This window comes from Ixodes scapularis, unplaced genomic scaffold (genome assembly GCF_016920785.2).
Source record: "Ixodes scapularis isolate PalLabHiFi unplaced genomic scaffold, ASM1692078v2 PGA_scaffold0__279_contigs__length_252992795, whole genome shotgun sequence".
Taxonomy (NCBI): Eukaryota; Metazoa; Arthropoda; class Arachnida; order Ixodida; family Ixodidae; genus Ixodes; species Ixodes scapularis.
In genome coordinates this window covers 114,455,289-114,477,743 of record NW_024609835.1, presented here as the reverse complement: position 1 = coordinate 114,477,743, position 22,455 = coordinate 114,455,289, and the positions used below count along the sequence as shown (strand labels likewise).

General features: G+C 47.0%; 1 protein-coding gene across 5 annotated transcripts in view; it reads right to left on the bottom strand.

Moving 5' to 3' along the window:
• The window catches only part of LOC8023474 (protein suppressor of hairy wing), a 31,155-nt gene extending 25,639 nt beyond the window's left edge, over positions 1 to 5,516 (bottom strand). Inside the window, exons 1-4 of one of the 5 annotated variants that reach the window (XM_040504386.2) lie at positions 5,428 to 5,493; positions 5,070 to 5,177; positions 4,493 to 4,526; positions 2,749 to 2,997 (exon numbers count right to left, since the gene is read on the bottom strand). In XM_040504386.2, the coding sequence (XP_040360320.1) occupies positions 2,749 to 2,997; positions 4,493 to 4,504 (261 nt within the window). In that variant the 5' untranslated portion in view covers positions 4,505 to 4,526; positions 5,070 to 5,177; positions 5,428 to 5,493. Of the gene's footprint in view, positions 1 to 2,748; positions 3,034 to 4,492; positions 4,527 to 5,069 lie in introns of all 5 variants that reach the window. The other 4 variants (XM_029968829.4, XM_029968827.4, XM_042289572.1 and 1 more) reach the window with 4 other exon arrangements.
• Between the last annotated feature and the right edge of the window lie 16,939 nt (positions 5,517 to 22,455).

Genomic DNA, 22,455 nt, shown 5'->3' with positions numbered 1-22,455 from the left:
GAGCCCATTGCAAAAGCTACACAATTAAAAAAAAAAAAAAAAAAAAAACTTTAAAGCTTTCAGTAAAAAAAGAAAATGCAAGTTTTAGTAAAAAAAACTTAAGATTGATATCTGCCACTTGGACAACTTCAACGTGCCTCAAGACCTTGCTACACAGAGCCTGCTACAATCTGCCTTCTTCAAATTGCAGGGTTCATTGCCCACTGGAAAAAATCTATGCTAACACGGTACCTCGAAGTCAACCGGACAGCTAGCGTTAAAGCTTAAAGTTGAATAAAGAAACTGACAGCTTTGGACCTCATTTAGAAAGTGAACAAAACAGGGTCTTAAGGGGCCCTGCAATCATATTTAAGAACCTACCTTTTGTGTGGTTTCCACGTCTCTTGGGGTTCGGGCAAGCCAGCGGGCACGGAGAGAGTAACTAAATATCAGTGCGACATATTTTAACCGGAAGACGTGGAAACCTCCTCCACCTACGGGGGTGACCCGCGGTGCTGAAAGAGCGCGATATGTGACGTCTTTGGTCCTGGGCTTACCACTGGTCAGAGCCGCAAAAAGGTTCTTTTCAGTCGAAATACAAAATATAAGTGGTGCGAACCGTTTCAATTATTTATGAAAAGTTTTTGTTCAGTATTTTAGATGAGAAAAGAAACAAAGTACGGAAACAAGAAATGTACCGTCGACATATACATGTATGCCACCAAGCGGTGGAAAAGGCCAGGCATACTAGAAAGGTATAGTGTGATCAGGCACCGACAACGGTGAGCGTAGAAAGGTCCAGAATGTATGTGGCAGCGCTGCGGTCATATGGGCTGGAAGATCCGACCAGTTTCGAGCGTTCCGAAGGCCTTCGGCGAGCAGCTTTGGCTTGCGGTTTGACTATTTGGCAGCGCGAAGTGGCTCCCGTTCTGAACTGATCTTTATCCCGTGTTTGCTGTCGTTTGTGGCCAATGAAGTCCCATGCCGAATTAGTGTTTAATCGCGCAGCAAATGCAATGCGAGCCGCCTTCTCGAGTTGTCAACACGGAGTGCGGCAGCCGTGAGCGCTCGCTGAGCTCACTACCCCTCCTCTAGTTCACGGCCACTCAAGCCAGGACTAAGGACGTCATGAAGGTTATTTTTTGCTTGTTTTTGTAATTTTAATTTGCCTATAAATTTTAAAATAAAGTGAAGTTCGAGAAAAGCAAAGTTTCATTAAGTTACTACGTCAGTGTGCTCAGGTTCGGTGCAAATTAAAAACCAGTCAAAAGTAGTTGAAGGGCCCCTTTAACTGGGGTCCCGTGTTTTCGGTACATACCGGGAAACCCCGAATATTAACCCCCTGCCAGTTTTGCCAAAGTCAAAGAAAACCGAAAAACCCAAAACTGGAGATGTCCGTAAATAAGAAATACCTATGCTTTGAAGAAACAATTATTTATCTACAGCTTTATCATGTGTTAATCTAGAGAACAACTCATACTTAACCGTTTGAAAGGTTGTGGCCTTCTTTGGTGACCAAGTGCCCCATCTCGTTTCCTCCCGTTAGCGGAACTGGGACATTTTACGAGTATTTGGGTCGCGCACGCATTTCCTAGAGGTTAGGGCCAGCGGCAGCGTCAGTTCTCTCCGACGTAAGCACACCCCCCCCAATAGATGCCACTTTCTTGTCCGACATTGAAAGTAGATGCAGAAAAACCCTGAATTTCTCAGAGAAAATAAAGCGCGACACACATGCGCGAAAAATCCATCCGATCCGACGTCCGATCCGGCAATACGACTGCCTGATACGAGAAAAGTTTGGTCACTCCAGACGTCGGATCGGCGATCCGGTGTGTGTCCAACGTGCCAGATAGTTTCGCACGGCGGACGGACTGTCGGAAGCATCCAGCCAATGACAGCACAGCTAGCACGAACGTCATGATGATGTACTGGGTATGGCAGGACAAACAAGAAAACGATTAATGAAAAAACAGTTAGGGCGCAGGCGAGCTGGTGTAGGTTTATCATTTGCCAATGTTTTGATGTGTGTACCTTTTGTTGGTTCCAAATGGTTCTGTCTTCCTTTTTTTTTTTTTTTTTTCCTTTTTTTGCGAGGTTAGGGCGTGCCTTCTTGTTGTCATTGTTTGGAGTGTGTTCTGTCTGGTGACGATTTTGGGTTCAGGATGTATAAAAGGAGGGAGCACTAAATATAAAGTAATTAGTTGTGTTTGAGACGTCGTCGTGTTTCTTCCACCCAGTCTCAGGTGGTCCAACAAAATGGTAAAGAAAACGGAACTGACCTGGGCGACAGGAAGCCGGACGTGTGAATCCCGCTGATGCAGTCGAGAAAGATGGCCTTAGCGAAGAATGCATGTGCTAACTGGAACCTGAATTGTCAATCTGGGACCAGAAATTTACCCTGTACTATAGGAACACTGACCTCCACTGGAGCGCTTGGATCTCCTGGGCGGAGCTGAACGGATCATTGAGTCGCATGCAAGGTCGGAAGCGTGTGCCTCAAACTGTCGCGTGCGGCGATTCAGAGCAGCGTTCGGACTGTCGAATCGGATGATTCTGCCGTCCATGTGTCTGGTGCTTAACGCCCAAAAAACATCCCCAAATTAAAAAAATAAAATAAAAAAATTCTAAAAAACATGGAACCCCAGTCGTAACTCGGTTGCACCTGTCCACCAATTCAATGGTGGCATGCCTTGCGTCCTACGCGAGTGGACGACGCTTGGCCTCCGTACCAACACCACCGAAAGTGAAGGGCTACGAGTTCCCACCCACCTCATTGTCGGGCTTGCAGGGTCTGCGTTGGTGCATCTTGAGCCCCCGCTCCGTGGCGAAGCTCCGCCGACAGCTCTTGCAGTTGGTGCCGGAGCCATTCCGTGTGCTGATCTTAGCCTGCAGCGCATTGGCTGCCCTCTTGACCGGGGAGGAAGGGGCGGCGGCCTTGCGTCCCCGGGTCGATTGGGCCCTAAGACCCCCGTGCGTGGGCTTGCCCTTGACCCCGGCTTTTGCTACCTTGCCTTTTTTCTGCGTACGACGGGTCGTGGACGTTTTGAGTAAACTCTGAAAAGAGGGTCGTTTATAGCTGCCGACACGATAGAATGAAAAAGTGTGTCTTACAAACGTTCCATTTCTGGTGCAAGCTCGCCACTTTCAAAGTCGTTTTCCTTAGGGTACACAGTCTGCCACTATACCTGCTGGTCTGCTTCACACCGAGCCCGAATAAATGCCACGCGTACCAATTTGCGTCACGTGCTACGTACAGTGCCGGCAACTATTAAACAAAGCGTGTGAGTAGCGGCAGACATTTTTTTGTTTGTGTTAAACTACCGATTTTGCTGCTAGGCGGCTCCAATAAACCAAACTCACACCAGTTTCATTCTGCCACTGATGCCAGCATGCATCGTGGGAACTGTAGTCTTTCTGCACGCGCGACAACCCCGCTGCGGGTCTGCGCGAGCAGAGCATCAAACGACACGAGCTGTCTCGTGCAGTGGCACCCACCTCCTGTGGACTACAGTTATGGCGGTGTCACGCATGCGTGGAATGCTTAGAAATTGGTCAATGGCAGCTCAGACCACCGCTCACACGCTTCATTTAACAGCTGCACGCACTGTAGTCCCTATATTTCTTGAATGTTGTTCTCTTTCACGCAAGTGAAATGCCAGCAGAAATGCTAACACGGGTGAAGCTGAACAACCATTTTGGGAGCTATTGATTATGTCGACAAGCTATGTAAACAATGCTCAAATCAATGCACAGCGAGCCAGAGCAGGCACTCATTTTAAGAACTAACTATGCTACAACTTGGAGCACTTTATGCAAGCACAGTGCCATCTTATTGCAAGGGCAGTCCACCGTGAGCTGGACATGCACCAACCACCCTACTAAAGCTCTTCAGTGTTGTACAAGTTTTTGCACACAAGTATTGCAGGTTGCTGACCGTCATCTCTGCTATACATGAACTTGCTTCCCTCAACACTACCAAATGTTATCCTGTGGTCAATGTGACACAATGGACTGCTTTGAACGACATTCACCTACTGCTCAGTTCACAGGTCATGCAAGAAACACGAATGGGAGCAAAACTTGGCTCAGTGTGAAATGCCAGCAGCATCTTCGCAAATAACCATTTGGGAGGTGCGACGTGAACTGATATGTGCTATATGGGCAACATCGCATTTCATCTCATGCCGATTGTTATGCACCATTAAGACATTTGCTCCCCCAACAATGCCGAAAGCCATGTGGCTTTCCTGCATCTGCAATCCTTAACCTCCCACCATCTGCAGCGTGTAACAGATTTACTTTAGTAGGCTTTGTTGTTGTTTTCTTGTGTTCGAAGTAAGGCTAACAGAGTGACTCGTGCAATGACGCAAACGATCGACGTGACGGAAGACGAAGTTGCTGCTAAGCGAGGCGATAACCGCAGGGCACGGAAAAAAGAAAACGAGGACCAAACTTCAAATTCGGGGGCTTCAAAACAAGGAAGACAAAGAAACCGAGGAGCAATCATAATTACCTTTTTATCCATGGCAAAACAAAGGGCCCTGGCTCTAGAAAAGAAAGCAAAATAAATGAACCAAGGGGAAACTCAAAGCGTAATTGCTTTATCGGAAATCGCAATCCAATTACTTGATTCGCGACCACTACTGCGAAACAGCAACGGCACGGTGTTTACCTTACACGTTCGCAGAGCCTTCTTTTAAACAGTCCCTGAAAGTAGCAGTCTTAGACCACATCACTTCGACTTTGCTCACGCGGAAATCAATTCCGCATAGAAGCAAAGCAAACAGAAAAACAGGGGAGAAAGAAAAAAAAAAAGTCTCGCTAATTCGCAAGGTTTTCCATAAGCCTTACGTGCGGCCTCGATTCCCGCTGTGCAGAATCGATTACCGCAAATTGAAAACGCGCGGAGAGCACAAAAACATGCCCAAAAAACGAATTCGTCGAAAAAAAAGCGATGCACTCCATCGTAATAATAATAATAAAAAAAAAAATTAAAAAAAAAGACGGTCGAGCCGCCATCATTCGCGGGTTGTACGAGATAGGCATTCCACCATATCACCAAAGCAATAGGGTGAAGCTACGATGTTTACCCCGACGTCGGATCGGAAGGACTGCCTCGCTGGAAGGTCAACGACGCCTTGTGGGGCTCGAAGAACGAAGCTGAGGCAGTTCGAAGAGCCGACGGGCCGACCGAATCGCTAACGTTTGAAATAGAACGCGGAATTAGTGGAATGAACCCCCCCTCCTCCCCTAGCTGCCGCGGTGGCCGCCGCTTCGAACGGACAATGCCGGGCCGCGCCTGCCCGCTTGTGCGGCGGAAATGGACCAGTCGTCCCGCTGTTAACTTGGTCAGGGGCCGCGGTACGTGGGGCAGAGCGAGGTATTAATTTGCACGCGACCTCCGAGGCCGGATTTATAGATTAACCGAGGCTTGACGTGCAATCTTACCACGGACGAGTCAAGCGAGTCGCCGTCGAGTCCTAGCAAAGTAACCCACAAGCACAGAAGCAAAACAAAACAAAAACAGAAAAGTCTCTGAACTTTTAAGGCGCTTGCGCCGTCTGCCGGCGGAGTCTCGCATCGATAAATACAGACGTTGGTAAAAAATCCGCTAAACCCGGCCATATCGATGAATCCGCCTCTATGGAATACGCAATAAAGAATAATTCAAAAGCAAAAGAAAGAAAAAAAGAAAACCTGGCACTGTCTAGTGCAGCGTGTCTGAGACAGGGTGTCGGCCAGTCTCTCTAAACCGCAAAAATCGGTTTCTTAATTAACCTATCGCGCTATGATTTTGTGCAATGTTGCAAACAAGTGGTGCATTTTTTTTTTTTTTTTTAAAGAATAAGGTGTCGTTTTGCACGGAAAACAAGAGATGGCGCAAGCGGTCGCTAGAGCACTATATAGCTCCTTCGGAGCAGAGTAGCGCAATCTAGAACGCCGCCCCTCGGCGATTAGCGGCGAACGCCCGGAGGTTCCAACTGCGGTCAGAAATGCATGGAGAACGTGAGAAAATCGTTGTTTCTTCAGTATTGTGGGGATGTACGGAATGGCAATCGTTTTTGACACAATAATGGAACACTTTAGAATAATTTTCGCTAAGTTTTGTGCCCCACAAGGACGTGACTTTTTTTAAAAAATTGCCTGAGCGGCATCATGCAGCAGACGACACGGCGACGTCACACCATTCACGTGACCCGCTCCGGCCAACCCGAAAAGCCCATCTCCACTGCGAGCAAAAATCGTCTGCTTCAAACGCCATTGCCTTGGAAATTGCCTTCTCAAAATTTGCACACGCATCCGATATTATTAAAACTTTGATAAAATGTTTAGTGCTTTACTAACTTCACGACAGACTAGTTTTGAAAAGTGTGAACTCGCCGTTCATTTTTTAATCAGCCGTGTTGAGTCGGTCTCCATGTATTCTCCCATAGGGCGGGCCGCCTCCTGGAACCCTGAGTACCACGTGACTCGCGCCGATCCGCTCTGTCGGCCATGTTGTCGGCAAAACACGGAGTTCAAAGGATTGCGCTACTCTGCTCCGTAGGAGCTATATAGTGCTCTAGCGGTCGCGACGCCAATCTGCCGCAAACGGACGAGCACACGGCGCCGACAGCCGGCGTCAAATAGCAGATCTGTGTAGCAGACGATATTTTCGACTCAAAAGCTGCGCGAGCTTTTTTGATGTCAGTTGTCAATGCATGGTTTTATCATCCTTTGTAATAAAACACATTGAATGGGCACATAATCGGTTTAAAAATAAAAAAATAATTTGTCAACTTTTTTTGACTGTTTTTTTTTTTTTTTGGGGGGGGGGGGGGGGGGGCAGTTCCTTGTTACCGCGCCCCGCGCCTGTTTTTGGTTCTGTGACTGTCGCCGCCTGCGGAACTCGCGTCGCTTTTGAGTCGATAAGATGACGCCGGCTTTCGGCGCCATTAGCAAACAGTCTCAATCCGTCGTTTCAAAAACCAGTCTTCATATGGGGACTTCGAGTTCATTTATTAAACGAGAAATCATTTCTCGTCGTTCAAGGCGAGCTGGAGTAGCGGCGTATCGCGTCGGCGTTGTTGGTAAGAAAGGCGTCCTCTATCTTGCCTGATATTTTTTTTCTCGACAAAGCGGCTAGTATTTTACATTGTAGGAACGTTGAACTACATTTATAAATCAGTTACATAACAACTCGTGCTAAACTAAATTGACGGGGTATTTATGCTCGCCAAGGTTTTTATTTGTACATAACATATGAGAGCCTACTACCGAGAACACATTTTGCGGCTCAAAATTCGTTTTTTTTTTTTTTTTTTTCCCGCTCAAAAGTTATTGATTAAAAACTGGCCGGTTTTATTCGCACTCACTCTCTTCTTCGTGTTCACTTGCCGTTTTCTATGGTTTCGACTAGGGGTGTCGCGAACTTTTGTCGAACCAGATTTTTGGGTCGAACTGGTTCGACGAGCCTTCGAACTTTTCACCAGATTCGACCGGTTCGACTTTGCCTACCTCGTTGACCTCGTTCAACGTTACTAAAACACTCAGTTGGGAAACTCTTCGTCGAAACCTGGGCCGCTGGCGTCCACCGAGACCGGGCTAAATGCGACAACAGCGCCACTCTTTGTCACTTGTCTGAACTGTGGTCACCTAGAGCTTTTTGAAAGCCTGTTTTTGCGTAAAAACAAACGGAAAAGACTCTTTTTGTATGAAATTTATTGGAGTTTAGTACCAAAAGAGGGGCGCGTTATGTTTTTAAAATCTTTAGTTTGCAGGATTTTGCGGCACAGTTAATATTGTTTTTATACAACCATGCCTCAGCGGGCCTTTCAGGTAGCACGTCCCGCCCTAGGTACATTTTAACTTCGGTAAAGCGCGATCCAAACCAACGCTCCTTTTTGCGCCTGTAGGTCGTGCGGCTGCGGATGTGACGCATTTTCGTGACGTCGCGCCGCTTCTTTGCTCCTTCCGGGCGCGCACAAGAAAGTTGGTTGATTTCAACTTCTTTCTCAATGCGCACAAAAACGCGCGGTGACGTAGTAGGGCGCTCCTGTGTCCCGGCCAATCGGTGGAGGGCAAGCTAGTTCCGGCTCCGCGTTTCTCGCCGTCTGGCTGCCCTCTCCTCCGCCCCTTTTATTCTCTTCCAACATGACCACGCGATCTCTCTCTCTCTCTCTCTCTTTCTCTCGCCGTCTGGCCGGCCAGTCTGTCGCAGTTGCACTTTGCTTGTGCGCTCGTGCCTGCGTGCGCGCGTGTGCGCTCGCCCAAAGTTTCGCCCGTCCAAACCAAAGCGCACGGTTCTGACTCAGAAAGCGCGCCCGGAAACAGCAAAAACGCCACGAAATGCGTCACATCCGCAGCCGCACGACCTACAGGCGCAAAAAGAAGCGTTGGTTTGGATCGCGCTTTACTCAACGCGGCGCGTCCGCCGGGGATGGCACCCATGTAACCTCTACCGCTGTATCTGTTCTTAAAGCCAAAATAGAAGTCACGTGCAGTTCCTCGAGTGGCCGCTGCGGGAGAAATGGTGGCGTTGTGTTCGTTATTAGCTCGGTGCTCGGAGACAGTTTGGGGCCACTTTTTCAAAGCTGTCTTTATGGGAGTTTCCAAACTGAGTGTTTTAACGTTGACCTCGTTGGACTTTGCGGACAGTGTGGCCAGACCTTGATACAAGCATGTCTAGGTTTGGAGAATTTATTTATATGCAACCGGTTATTTTATTTTATGAACAGTTGCAATTAAAAGATATCAATTCTAATCACTCAAAAAGTTAATAACCTAATATTTTTGTACTGTATTAACTGAAATAACCAATCAGCGGTGCCCTTAATTGCCTTAGCCATCACCATCCAATCCGAGGCCAACTGGCCAGCCTGTCGCGCATGCGCACACGAGTCGAACCTCAATAACAGCGATAACAGTTTTTTGTGGCTTCTAAAAAGCTGCAAATACGCCGATTGAAAAAAAAAAGTTGCACAGCCACGTGATTTTTGCCAACTCTGTCCTCTATATTTCTTCTTCCGCACCAGTCCAGTTTCAGTTTTGGTTTCGAGCAGTTTTTTTTTAATTTTTTTTATTTTATAAAAGAATATACGCGACGCTGCAGCAACACATTGATTGGGTAGTCTTCTGACACAATAATAAATCGCCGGGCTTTTTGGGGGGTGTCGGTGTCTCTAACAAATGCTGCTCAAACACACACACAAAAAAATAAAGCAAGAAAAAAAAACGCTATGATAAGCGTACGCCGATTTATATCGTTTCTTGAAAAACACAAACAAAAAACCTGAGATGTCGCATTTATTAAAGGCGGCACAGACTTAGTAGCAAGGTCTGGACGGTTTGACTTCAAGGGCGACACCGTAGGCCAATAACTGATGGCGTTCACCCCGTTTAAGGAAAAGGTTCCCCTGATTGGCAAGTTGTTTTGTTGAGTGAAACCTCTTGCAGGGAAGTGACAATGCAAGGCTGGGCAGCGCTCGTGTCTGGATGAAGAGGACTGTCTCGCATGGCCGCGATTACACGGCCGGCACTGCTCGCTCAAATATCTGTCCGTGTGATATGTGCTGCCTTATGGCTTACAAAAGTATATTTTTTGTTGCAACTTCGTGTGGTTGCGTGCCTCCGTGTACTCAACACGGCGTCTCAATCGTTTCGAAATGAAAGGGTACACGAGAAAATTAACAGGTGTATAATTTGATTAAATTTATGTGGGCCGTGCAACAACGTTGAGATAGGAACGTTTATTACTTTCATAGCATTACTGTGACCCACAGTGCTTACATACTTCAACGAAATTTGAAATATATACCCGTCGTGTTCACTGTTCAGAAATAGGCTGAATATGATGCACAACATCCGTAAATGACAATCGCACGTTTGTATTTTGAGCCTGATGGCAGTATTTTTCGTTATAAACGGCCCACCCTGGCAAGCGCTCGGAGAGCAGCCAGCGGAGAGCGCGTCACATTCGGCGCTATCGTGACGTAGATTGTCTCGGGACAAGCAAAGCGGAGGCGGGGCTGACGTCGAGTGGATGTCTTAGCCGTTCCAGCCACGGAAGTGGCCGAAGCGCGCCAGTGATCGGGCCACCGCAACTAACCCTAAAGCTGCTTTTGTACGAATTTTGAGTGACGGTTGAATCTTTTATAGTCTTGTAGAGGGACAATAGCGACGTCTGGGTCACACAAAAGAGGGTCTCGGGGAGAGGGGAGTCCCTGCTTACCGTCTTCTCTCGTGGTGGCCGGAGGCGAGACAGTTATCGTCACTACCTGTCAAAGTCCTAGACGGGCATTACAAACGAGGCGTTAAAAAGGCCCTGCAATCATATTTAAGCGTCTACCTTTTTTGCGGTTTCCACGTCTCTTGGGGTTCGGGCAAGCCAGCGGGCACAAAGAGAGTAACTAAATATCAGTGCGTCGTATTTTAACCGGACGGCGCGGAAACCTCTTCCACCGACGAGGGCGACCTGCGTTGCCGAAAGAGCGCAACATGTGACGACTTTGGTCCTGGGCTTACTACTGGTCAGAGCCGCTAAAAGATTTTTTTTTTAATCGAAATACAAAGTATAAGTGTCGCGAACCGTTTCAGTTATGTATGAAGGTAGTTTTTGTTCGGTATTTTAGATCAGAAAAGAAACAAATGCAGTTTATAAAGTACGGAAACAAGAAAAGACCCGTCGACAAACCCGCCACCAAGCGGCGGAAAAAAACGGCGCATACTAGAAAAGGCTAGTGGGATGAGGCTCCGACGAACAGCGAGCGTAGAAAGGTGCCGGATGTACGCGGTGGCGTTGCGGTCGTATACCGGCTCGAGGATCCGACCGGTTCCGAGCGTGTCGAAGGCTTTCGGCGCGGGCTTGGCTGGCGATGTGGCATTTGGCGGTACGGCAGCGCGAAGTGGCTACCGTCCTGAACTGATCTTTACACCGTGTTTGCTGTCGTTTGTGGCCAATGAAGTGTTATGCCAAATTAGTCCTTAATCGCGCAGCAAATGCAATGCGAGCCGCCCTAGCCGCCCGCTTCATACAGACTATCCAACACGTGCTTTAGTGGCGCCCTCTCGAGCCGTCGACACGGAGTGCGGCAGCCGTGAGCGCTCGATGAGCTCACTACTCCTCCTCCTCTAGTTCACGGCCACTCAAGCCAGAACCTACGACGTCATCAAGGAGGTTATTTTTTGCTTGTTTTTGTGATTCTAATTTGCCTATAACTTTTAAAATAAAGCGAAATTTGAGGAAAGAGAAGTTTCTTTCAGTTACTACGCTCAGTGCGCTCAGGTTCGGTGCCACTTAAAAAAAAAAAAAAACAGTCAAAAAGTTGTTGCAGGGTCCCTTTAAAGGGGTACTCCACCGGTTTTTTCATTGTCTCCGATTTCCTTGAAATTTTGCTAAACTAACCAACAAACATCGTGAAAATAGTATCCCAAATATTAGGTCAAAATATTGTTTTTTTGTGAAGTTATAGGTGGTATTCACTGAGCCTGCAGGTTCGATTTTGCCAGGCAGCGCCACCGTCGATCCGCCATCTTCGAGGTCTCGGCATGGAGAATAGAAGGGTAGGAGAGGGCATGACGTCAGCCGCGTAGCCTCCGCAAGGCATGCTCCCTTGACGCCTCGCCTCTTTCGCATTTTCCTCCTCACTCTCACCACACCACGTGACCGTAGCTAGCCTTCGTCTAGCTATGGTGTACTAGAATACACCACAACCTAGCCTTCGATCTGATAAAACCTACCGGACGGAGCGCGCGCAAGCCTGCAACGATCCTCCTACATTCAACCATCCATCGCGCACGTGACATGTCACGCGCACCAATCGCCAGACAGATCTGCGGTCACGCTGGGCACAAAATCGTTTAAACTTTTTATGACTAGGCTTCACCAATATTGCAACGTGCCCCCTCCTAGTACTTCTAACCTCCTTGGGTCTCGGTTTGACTGGCTTGGGCAGTGTTGCCAATTTAGCGGTTTTCCCGCTAAACTTAGCGGTTTTTGGTTCTGTTTAGCGGGATAAATTATTGTTTTGCGGGCGGCGGGATTTTTAGCCGGTTTTATGCAATCTTGGCAGTTTTTTAGAGATATAGAAGTTTTATATTAATTTGCTGTCAACAATGAACCTATCATATTCATAATCAGCCACAGTCGTCTTCGCTCACTCTAAGCAATGTCCTGGTTAGTAAGGGCGACGCTTCTGACGTCATCAAAACACTAAGGCATCAAATATCGGAACATGTCTCCCTGTTTTGTGCACGCACGTTGGAACAGCATGTATATTCCAATGTTCCTTTGACGTTTTTTTGTCACTGCTTAGTGAAATGGGTCGGGTGAAGTCCGCTCAAAAGTTTAGAAAAGACTGGCTACTGGAGGTTCCTAGTGATAGCAGACGAGCCAGGTCAACACCACCTAGACAGAAGGCCTCCGCATGGTTTCCTCTTCTTCTATGAAACGTCATCACAGTCGGATCGCGCTCGGTCGGCTATTGGACCCGAGCCCGACCTTCGACGCGCTGATTGGCCACGAGCCGCAGCCGAACACTGACGCAGCACTCGTGCCCAATCTCTCGCCTCGATCGATCTGACTATGATGACGCGTCTGGAGTCCTTCTGTCTAGGTGGTGTTGGCCAGGTGCCGCTATTGCAGAAGGGAACTATCTGCGAAGCACGTGGATTCGGTCGCTCACGCTGCAACAAAAAAGCATGTTTCAGCCGCTGCACTTTTCTCCTCTGGCAGGCAGACGACTCTACGAGTTGAACGGAAGTCTGACTAGTCACGCACTGCTGAAGGGTCCCTTGCCATGTTCGTGTGCGCTCACTCCGCAATTTTGGCTTTGGATCACCTGTGTGAACTGTGCCGTGGCGTGCAAGGCTTTCTAGTCAAAACAAAAAGAAAGCTTTCTTTCAGATGACATTGATGTGATCTATACTGTTATTATAGCTCTGGGCAAGAATTAAAGAAAAAAAATTGTTAAAAAGTCTTTTTTGCGTTGTGTTTTGGATTTAGTGGTTTTTAGCGGTTTTTGGGATTCCGACTGCGGGTTTTCAATTTTTGAGTTGGCAACACTGGGCTTGGCCCGCTACGCTATGGTGTACTAGTTCTAGTGCACCATAGCTACGCGGTCGTCCGCTGCTAGTGTGTGCTAATTTCATATCGTTAAAGCTTCGTTGAACAGAAGAGAGAAGAAAAGTTGGTCTCGCGGGGGCGGGCCGGTTTCCTTGTTGCCGCTGAGTACCGTGTGTGAAGGCTGAACCGCATAGAAGCAATTTGGCGAGCGACGGGACGAGACGAGCGAGAGCGACGAGACAAGCGACGACGACCCGCTTCGCTGTCGCTCGGTCACTCGCGCGACGTGGCAAACCGCATGAAAGCGACGGGAGCAGGCGACCAAGGCGATAAGCGACCCTTTCTAGAAATCCGAAAACCGAGCGACGCGACGACCGATCGCGAGAAATCTCCGTCGCTCGTCGCCGACTCCCGTCGCTGTCGCCATCGCTCGCTAAATCGCTTACATGCGGTTCACCCTTCACTGTCACTCGTCGCGTAGCTCGGTTTTGGGATTTCTAGAAAACTTAGCGCTCATCGCCTTGGCCGTGTGCTCCCGTCGCTTTCATACGGTTTGCCTCGTCGCGCGAGTGACCGAGCGGCAGCGAAGCGGGTCGCCGTCGCTTGTCTTCCCGCTCGCCAAATCGCTTACATGCGGTTTTAAATCACTTGGGCTAGTGGAAAATGTGCCGCATTTTTCATAAGCTGCGCACTCTGTGAGCCGCACGGTATGTTTCTGCACATGAGCGAACACCGAAGGCACGACGTATGTACGACACAGCGGCGATGGAGCAACACGGTTACACGGCCGTAGTACAGAAAATCCGCTAGAGAAAAACAATAAAGAAACTTGCAAAACAAAACAAACAGTAATCACACCGTGCTACAAAAGCATCAAAGTAGAAAAATTAGTTCTTGCAAGAGCTACCGCCGTCGGCAAGGCGGGCGACACGGAGCGCTTCATATGGAGCCAAGGGAGCAACGCGGCCGCGGTAAACGAGTCCGATAGCGACAAAAACTAACTAAAACACACAAAAAATACTCCCACGGCACTTCAAAAGCACCAAAGTATAAGAATAACCCCTAGTTTCGATCAAAAAGACCCTTTAAAGTTGTATAATACTGCTAAACCACGCTCAAAAGGTCCGAACAGATGGCATTCGCGATAGCAAGAGACCTCGAAGATGGCGACCGTGGTGGGCGATGCCAGCGAACCTAGCGAGTGGCGTCAAGTGAATGTCACCTATTGAATTTACAGTTTTGGTCCTTGCCGTGTTTTTCAAGCTCGAAGTCTCTACTGGCAACAATGAAAAAGTGACGTCAGTGGAGGGCAGGGGTTCACTCTTTGGGCTGTAGATTTAGTTTTAAACTGATTCGAAGAAGTTTCATGGTGTCAAATGAATGCATGGGAAGCTCGCTGCAGTACCCGTGCTCCAGTACGGAACAAATGATTGGCATATTCTATTTTTTGGCTGCTTGCTCGACTGGCAAGCCTACCTGCCACTGACGTCACGGCACTGAAAAGTGCGCGTATATTTGAATGTTGGTTTTTGCATCATTTTCATTTGCCGATTTCACAACACCTATTATCAATTTCGCGATTCTAAATAGCATACCGGAGAGAGTAAAGGCCGGGGAGTCAGAAAATATAGTTAGTTCAGGTAGCTCAAAAAATCGGTGGAGTTCTTGTGACCGAGTACGACCGAGAGATACCGAGACTTGTTAAAACCTCTTAAAATTTCTTAGGAAGAGAGAACACTACGGAGGCTCAAGTGAGGGTGGTTGCAACTGCTAGATCGGCGATCACGGGACATGGACGCCATTTCATTGCTAAATTTTGCTGGGAGTCTATGGGGCAAAGGGTCGCTTTCTTTCCTAACTCAGGTCATAGAAGCCCATTAAAGGGGCACTGACACCCCAAAGGTCGTATTTATTTTTATTGTCTAAAACGATGCAAGTTGCAGTCATAGACACGGAAAAAAACCGCATCGCGAAAAAAAATTTTCCCGCGCGCGCGCGCGCCTTTTTATTTTTGGCGTTTGATTTTCCCGCGTCTCGCCTCCTCGCTTCTTTTGATCGGTGACGTCAAAAATCAGGAAATTTAGAAGCTTTGTAGGCGACATCTCTATAACATTTAATTACGGCAATCCTAAAACATGTTTTTTAACGCAATAGCGAACGCACTACGGCCCTTCTTTTTGAAATACCAAGAATCGGGAGTTCGTTGTGGTGCCGTCTCCTGGATTTGTATCCTCCAACGGAAAACAGGCGACACCGCTCAAAACCGGTCCGCCGCAACGCCGGGCGCTCGCTCCTTTCCTCCTCGCTTTGGGTCGCCATGGCAACAGCAGGGAGTGGTGAAAGGAAGTCGACTCTCAGGTCTCCGCGATTTTTGACGTCAAGGCACCGGCGCCGATCGCGCGGGAACTTCGAATTCGGCATTTGGAAATTGTTTTTTTACTTCACGAATACTGAATTCCCAAATCTCAAATTTTGAGGGTAATGTCCCGGCATCGTTTTCAATCGTTTCGGATAATAAAAAAAAAATATGATTTTGATGTGTCAGTGCCCTTTTAAGGTGCTTGAATAATTTACCCAAGGTATCAATGATTACTTTTCCATAGCCACCAGTTTTGTTGCGATAGGTTAAAGGGCAACTCCGCTTCATTTTTGGTTTTGAAAAAACAATGCAGTCCTCTTCAGTATCGCCTAGGAAGACCACACGTGAAATCTTACGACGCAGTTCTGTCTAAATGTTTCTTGAACCGTCCGGCAAACTTTGCAACTCGCCAAGTTGCCGAAATCGGCTGACTTGAGCGGGCGAATTCAGGCGCAACCAACAGCGCAGTCAAGGCTACGGCATGGGCGGAGCCAACATTGAGCTAAACGCCATCTACATGGCCCCCTTTTGCCTGTTTTCATTTCTCCGGGCGAGCGTAGCGCATGACGTCAGCAACGTTGCGCAGGCGCGTTACGCCACGTGATTGGCGTAACGCGCCTGCGCAGCGCGTTTCTTGGGAGCCGTCCGGCCACCCGCCGTGGTCCCGCCGTAACCACTGTCTTCCGCGTCACAACCACCGTCGTCGTCTCACCGATTGTGATTATTGTCTCTCGGAGTTTCGTCCACACTACGGACACCACATGCGCGCACACTCATGTCGCAGTCGTGCAGACGTCGTCGAATGCCGTAGACACCAAAACGTGGCGAAGAGTGCGGTGCAGACGACACTCGCGCCTGCCACACGCCCGCCCCAATCCCGCCCGTCGTTGGGCGGAGGGTCACGTGACATCTCGTACCACGTGATGGCCATGTACTTGGCGACCCGAGGCCAATGTTGCCGGGCGGAGCCGAAGTTTCGGTTTCAATTTCCGCTTGTGTTTATAATCAGATTTAAAAATATATATCCTATTTTTTTGCGAAGCAAACGACGTAGTGTGTTTTACTAGGGCTTTTTAATTCGAAATCAATCATTATCCCAAAATCTTCGGAATATAGCGGAGTTGCCCTTTAAAGGGATACCTCAACGAAATTTGAAATATTCCCGTCGTGTTCAAAAATAGGTTGAATATGATCCACAGTATCTGTAAATGACAATCGCACGTTTGTATTTTGATCCTGGTGGCTGTATTTTTCGTTATAAACGGCCCACTCTGGCAAGCGCTCGGAGAAGGCCCAGCTTAGAGCACGTGACATCCGACGCAATCGTGACGTAGGTCGTCTCAAGACGAGCAAAGCTACGGCGAGGCTGACGTCGAGAGGATGGCCTAGTCGTTCCAGCCACCGAAGCTGCTGCTTTTGTATGAATTTTGAGTGACGGGTTAATCTTAGCGAAAACTAATACGTTTGAAATATACCACATTCTAATTTGAGTATATTTGAAATACAGTTCATAATTTTAAGTACACGAAAAATAGACCGAAAATATAAACTTCTTTTTTTTTTACTTAGTACTAAAATATACTTCTAAAAATCATTTTAAAATACCTTTACTTAAACTACATTTGAAGTTCACTTCATGCGTTTTGAAATATGTAAATACTAAATTAATAGGCACAAAATACCTTTCACGTATATTTCTTGAAATATTTATTTAATTCATGCAAAATATACTCCAACCCTAAAAAATGGAGCAATCAAAAATACGTGCAGAATACTCTTAAAATACCTGAAAATCGTAAATACTGTTGTGTTATACTCGAAGTACCTTTTGACTTCAATACTTGGGTAGTTTGACTTAAACTACCAAAATATTGAAAAGCTCCCCTTCTAGAAGTTCACTTCAAGTAGATACGGAGTACACTGAAGCGCCTAAATACAACATTTGATTAGTTTGTCAACTGAATTGCGGAGCATCGCACTGATAAATCAGCCCAGTTTATGTTATTGTTTCCTTTTTTCTATCAAGGACACACCTGATCAGTTCCTTGCACACCAATCACAAACGGGGTTCGGGGACTACAACTACAATATTTGCTGATGCTGGAAAGCTTCAGCAGGTGCTGTGACCAGATACGTTTGGAGTGGTTTTGTTAGCACAATGTTAGTTCACTGAACGTGTATACTCACCATTGTACGTGATGTGAATAGTGACTTTAATATAGTGATATTAACTACCATATTAAATAGTCAACTACTAAAATGGAAATGCAAAACAACTACTGTAAAATATTTATTTTTCGCGGGCTCAATATTTCGCGATTAGGTCAAAGTTGGATTTTTGGAATAATTCGCAAATTTTAATTTTCGCGACGCGCTGGGATCGCAATATAGATTTTAATATTAATGCATTTTGCCGGAATTGTTCACGGGACCTACTTTTCGAAATTGTAGGCGATTCGCGAACTTTGCGAGAATTAGGTCCTCACGAAAATAAAGTCGTTTACAGTATTTTAATGTGAAGATACTGCCTTGATTCGCTTCGTCCTGAGTGGTGCTACGCACAGAAGCAATAACATGTATTTTATGAGCCGTTTGTGTGGATATTGTTTTAAGGACTGCGCCGAATTGTTATTAGTTGTACCAATGCCTTTTACTAAGAGATATCGTCCACGAACTTCAAAACACTGTTTCCCCTTTGACAGACTCCCGAGGAGAAGATCGAATACTTGGAACCTTAATAAGCGCAGAGGTGGTCACCGAAAAAATGATTACCTTCAATATGTAGGCTATATAAGGCTCTAGAGCAGTCAACGGGACTGTGAATGGGCTGTTCAGTGCGTCATGGTGTTTGTGTTTGTGTTCGTTTGTAATGTACCTTGGTGAGATGTATCTAGTAGCGCCTTCAAATACCGCAGGGACACCATTTGCTGACAAAATCGAAAATAAAAAAAAAATTGTGTAACCGGTTTTAATGCACAAATGGCATCTTGAGTGTGAAGGGATAATATTTTTGGTATATCTAAAATATTTTTTGATTCATATTTATAGTGTATTTTGAATACATTACGTGCGTATTTCGAATGCGGCCAAAATAATACAGAATAAATACAAAATGTATATTCGTACTAAATATATTTAGACTACGTTTGAAGTACGGCCTCTTTTTGCTAAGGGCTTCTATAATCTTCTAGGGGGACAATAGCGACTTCTGCGACACACAAAAGGGATTCTCGGGAAGAGGGGAGTTCCTCCTTCCCCCCTTCTCTCGTCGTGGCCGGAGACGAGACAACCTCCGTCACTAGCTGTCAAGGTTGCTAGACGAGCATTACAAACGAGGCGTTAGCGACATCCACCAGGTGCTCTTTGCTAATCGTTTAATTCGTTTTAAAATTTCTTTTCGAGACTTTTTAAACAAGATATTGGTATGTTCCATGTGATACTGCTTTTTTGAACACACATAGACCAAAAAATGAGCGCCGAAATTTCGTTGTATTATCCCAACGCGAAAAATGGTAAATTCCGCCATCTTGGACGTTACTGCTTGTCTGGCAACCCTGCTTTCTCCGCTCGACGTTTGCAATTCTTGAAGCGAGAAGGAAGCGAGAGAGGCTGCGCCAAGGCGCTCGTTGCTTTCAATGGGAGGCGAAAGGAGGAAAGGCGCATGGAGCAACAGAGTTGCAACAGAGCGGGCGCCTGCTCTCGTGCAGGCAACACTGGCGCATATCCCGCATATCCTTTCTCGAATCCTCTCCCTCAGGCGCCGCCATTAAAGGGATACTTCAACGAAATTTGAAATATTCCCGTCGTGTTCAAAAATAGGTTGAAGATGATCCACAATATCCGTAAATGACAATCGCACGTTTGTATTTTGATCCTGGGGGCTGTATTTTTCGTTATAAACGGCCCACTCTGGCAAGCGCTCGGAGAAGGCCCAGCTTAGAGCACGTGACATCCAACGCAATCGTGACGTAGGTCGTCTCAAGACGAGCAAAGCTACGGCGAGGCTGACGTCGAGAGGATGGCCTAGTCGTTCCAGCCACCGAAGCGGCTGCTTTTGTACGAAATTTGAGTGACGGGTTAATCTTCCATAATCTTCTAGGGGGACAATAGCGACTTCTGCGACACACAAAAGGGATTTTCGGGAAGAGGGAGTTCCTCCTTCGCCCCTTCTCTCGTCGTGGCCGAAGACGAGACAACCTCCGTCACTAGCTGTCAAGGTTCCTAGACGAGCATTACAAACGAGGCGTTAGCGACATCCACCAGGTGCTCTTTGCTAATCGTTTAATTTGTTTTAAAATTACTTTTCGAGACTTTTTAAACAAGATATTGGTATGTTCCATGTGATACTGCTCTTTTGAACACATATAGACCAAAAAAATGAGCACCGAAATTTCGTTGTAGTATCCCTTTAAATTGCAAACGTTCTCCAGGTTTTGAGTTGCGCCCACTTTTCTTGGCAATGCTGTGGAAGATACGTCCCGCGTTCCCTCTCCCATTTTGAGTGTACGCAGGCTCTCCTTCTCCCCCATTTCCGGGGAGAGGAGGAGAGCCTGCGTACACTCAAAATGGGAGAGGGGACGCGGGACGTACCTTCCACTGCATTGCCAAGAGGGCACGCTGGCGCCATCTATGCAGTGACCCTGGAACTACATTTTACAAGAGCGAAGGTTTTGAGGGATTTTCAAGGTCAAATGTGCGTAATACCTATAAGAAAAGCTCGTTTATAACATTGACAAAAGATTTTCGAGCCGAGAAAGAAAGGATAATGCGCGAGAGAAATAGAAAATAGGCCGGACCGCCAAGTTTACACTGCTATCCAATAGATGGCGCTAGTGTGTCCTCACTCCCCTTACTCCGAAGTGCATGCAAGACTAGAAATAAAACAGCGCGGAGTAGGTAGGCTGGCTTTGGGGGCGCATTGCAAAACGCCAAACCAGGGAGTACAAGGAGACACGGGATGAGGGTCATTTGAGAGCAGGAAAGCTGTGAGCAAGATATAATTTGAGGATCGGTTGAGGCAAATGGATGGGGAGCAATAGGCACGAAAGGTTTTCAGCTATTTATATATGAGGAATATAGACACAAAGCGGAGACAGCGTACTAGGAAATAACCGATCCTCAAATTCTATCTTGCTCACAGCTTTCTAGAAAGTTTAAACGATATTAGAGAGTTTTAGTAGACCGTTTTCATCTTCCGCTCCGCTCTGAGGGTGCCAAACTGCGCATGCGCGGCCCGCTTCGCCGGAATAGAAAGCGGAGGTCCAAAAACGCGTTTTAGTAAAGCGTTTTTCTTCAGCGTAAGAGCGTTTTGAGCGGGTTCGAAAAATTTGCTTGCGTAGCCCCACAAGTGGACGTTTATAGTACTAGTAAGACCAAAAAACCTAAGCGTTAACACCAACAGAGTAAAACGGAGCGTGATTGTAGAGGTAGTAAAAACGAAGGCGACAATAATAAACACAAAAGAGTAGGCACACACCCGAAATTATATTAAGCTATAAAATATAAATACAATCGTTCCACCTTGTGTGCGAGTGAAGCCGAAGGTATAAGCATGATCATGTTGCTCTAAACGGTACTTGCACTGCACGAGCGCGCGTGCTTATTAAGGACGTTGAAAGGCCTGCACTCGCTCTTGTAGCTTCTGCTCCATTCGAATTAAAACAAATAGATTTACTTATTCGAAGTAGAAAATAAGAGAAAAGGACGAAGTTTGCGCATTGCGAGTACATCCTTTTGCGTAGTACGAGTACAGTGTTGCTCAAGGCTAGCAAGGCATCTGCACGATGAATCCCCGCTGTTCTCAAGGAAGGAGACTTCTACTAACGAGATTAAGCTGGCGAGACATCGAATCTATGATTCGTATCCCTCGTACCATCAAGCGCCGAAGCTTCCTTTCCGAACGCGGTTTGCTGTATATTTCCAACGCAGAAAAGAAACCCTTTAGGGAAGCTATCCTGCTTAAAGAAGGACCCGGCTGTTCTGCATGCGGTCCTCCAAATACCAGCACCCGACAGATCGGCGCAGGGTGTTGCCAATCTGGCGAGACGCTTTGCATGGTTCTTACTCGACTGGCCTATATCCCAACCGTCTGTTCGTACTTGGATGAGCGTTTGGACGGAACTTGTCGGTGTTCTTCAGTTCTGTGAACCTCATCGTGGGTTACATCAACGAGAGGTTCGGCCACCTGCTCGCTGATATGAACAAACATAGGTGGTGTACCCTGGCGAAACTAGAGCTGTGCTCACAGGTGAGACCCTGCATGGTTTGTGTAAATTTCGCGTTTCCATTGTTTCTAGCACAGCTGCTCTGTCTGGTGAAAAGTTACTTTTTTCTATACGCCAAAGGTGTACATGGGCAGTGTCAGGATAAGTCACGACGAGTGCGTTCGTAATCTATGAGTATTAGTAGGCCACTTTTATGAGCCCTCTTTGCTCTACTTTACGCTCTGCGAGAAGCATCGTCCCCACCGCGCATGCGTGGCCCGCTCTGAGTTGGAGCGTATAGTTAGCGGAGTGAGCGTGCGCTCCGCTTCACAAGTTGTAGAGCGGACTGCCCTCAGCGTCCTTAGCGTGATCGTTTAGATCTCAAGATGGCTGCACTTACTCAATACGCGTCGATGTTTTTGACCGCGACCTCAGCTTGAAAGAGGTCGAATCAAGAAGTAAAGCGTACGCCTCGCGCGTAAAAAGTAAGCCATTCGATTTGAGTTCTATGTAACACAAAACAGCATAATCAAACGAAGTGAACGAGTATCACTTTGCAACCAGCACGGCGTCGGTAAAGTCGTCGCGTTTTGTGGACGTCCTATGGCTATGCAGTCAGATGTACGGGTGCGCGTGCTTGAACGCCGATTATATCTGTGCATGCACCCTCCTGTCGAAAATGCCACTGAAAGCTGATCATAGCGCTCGCAAGCTGCACCAAAGAAACCATTCCCTCTCAGATTTATTTATTCACAATCGCTCGCAACTTTTGAATTGTTTAACTTCCCTCAAGAAATGTTTGCATTGGACTTCTTTGGTAGATCTATAAAATAATAGAAACTTGAATGCAGCCTTTTTAAAAGTGCAACCCA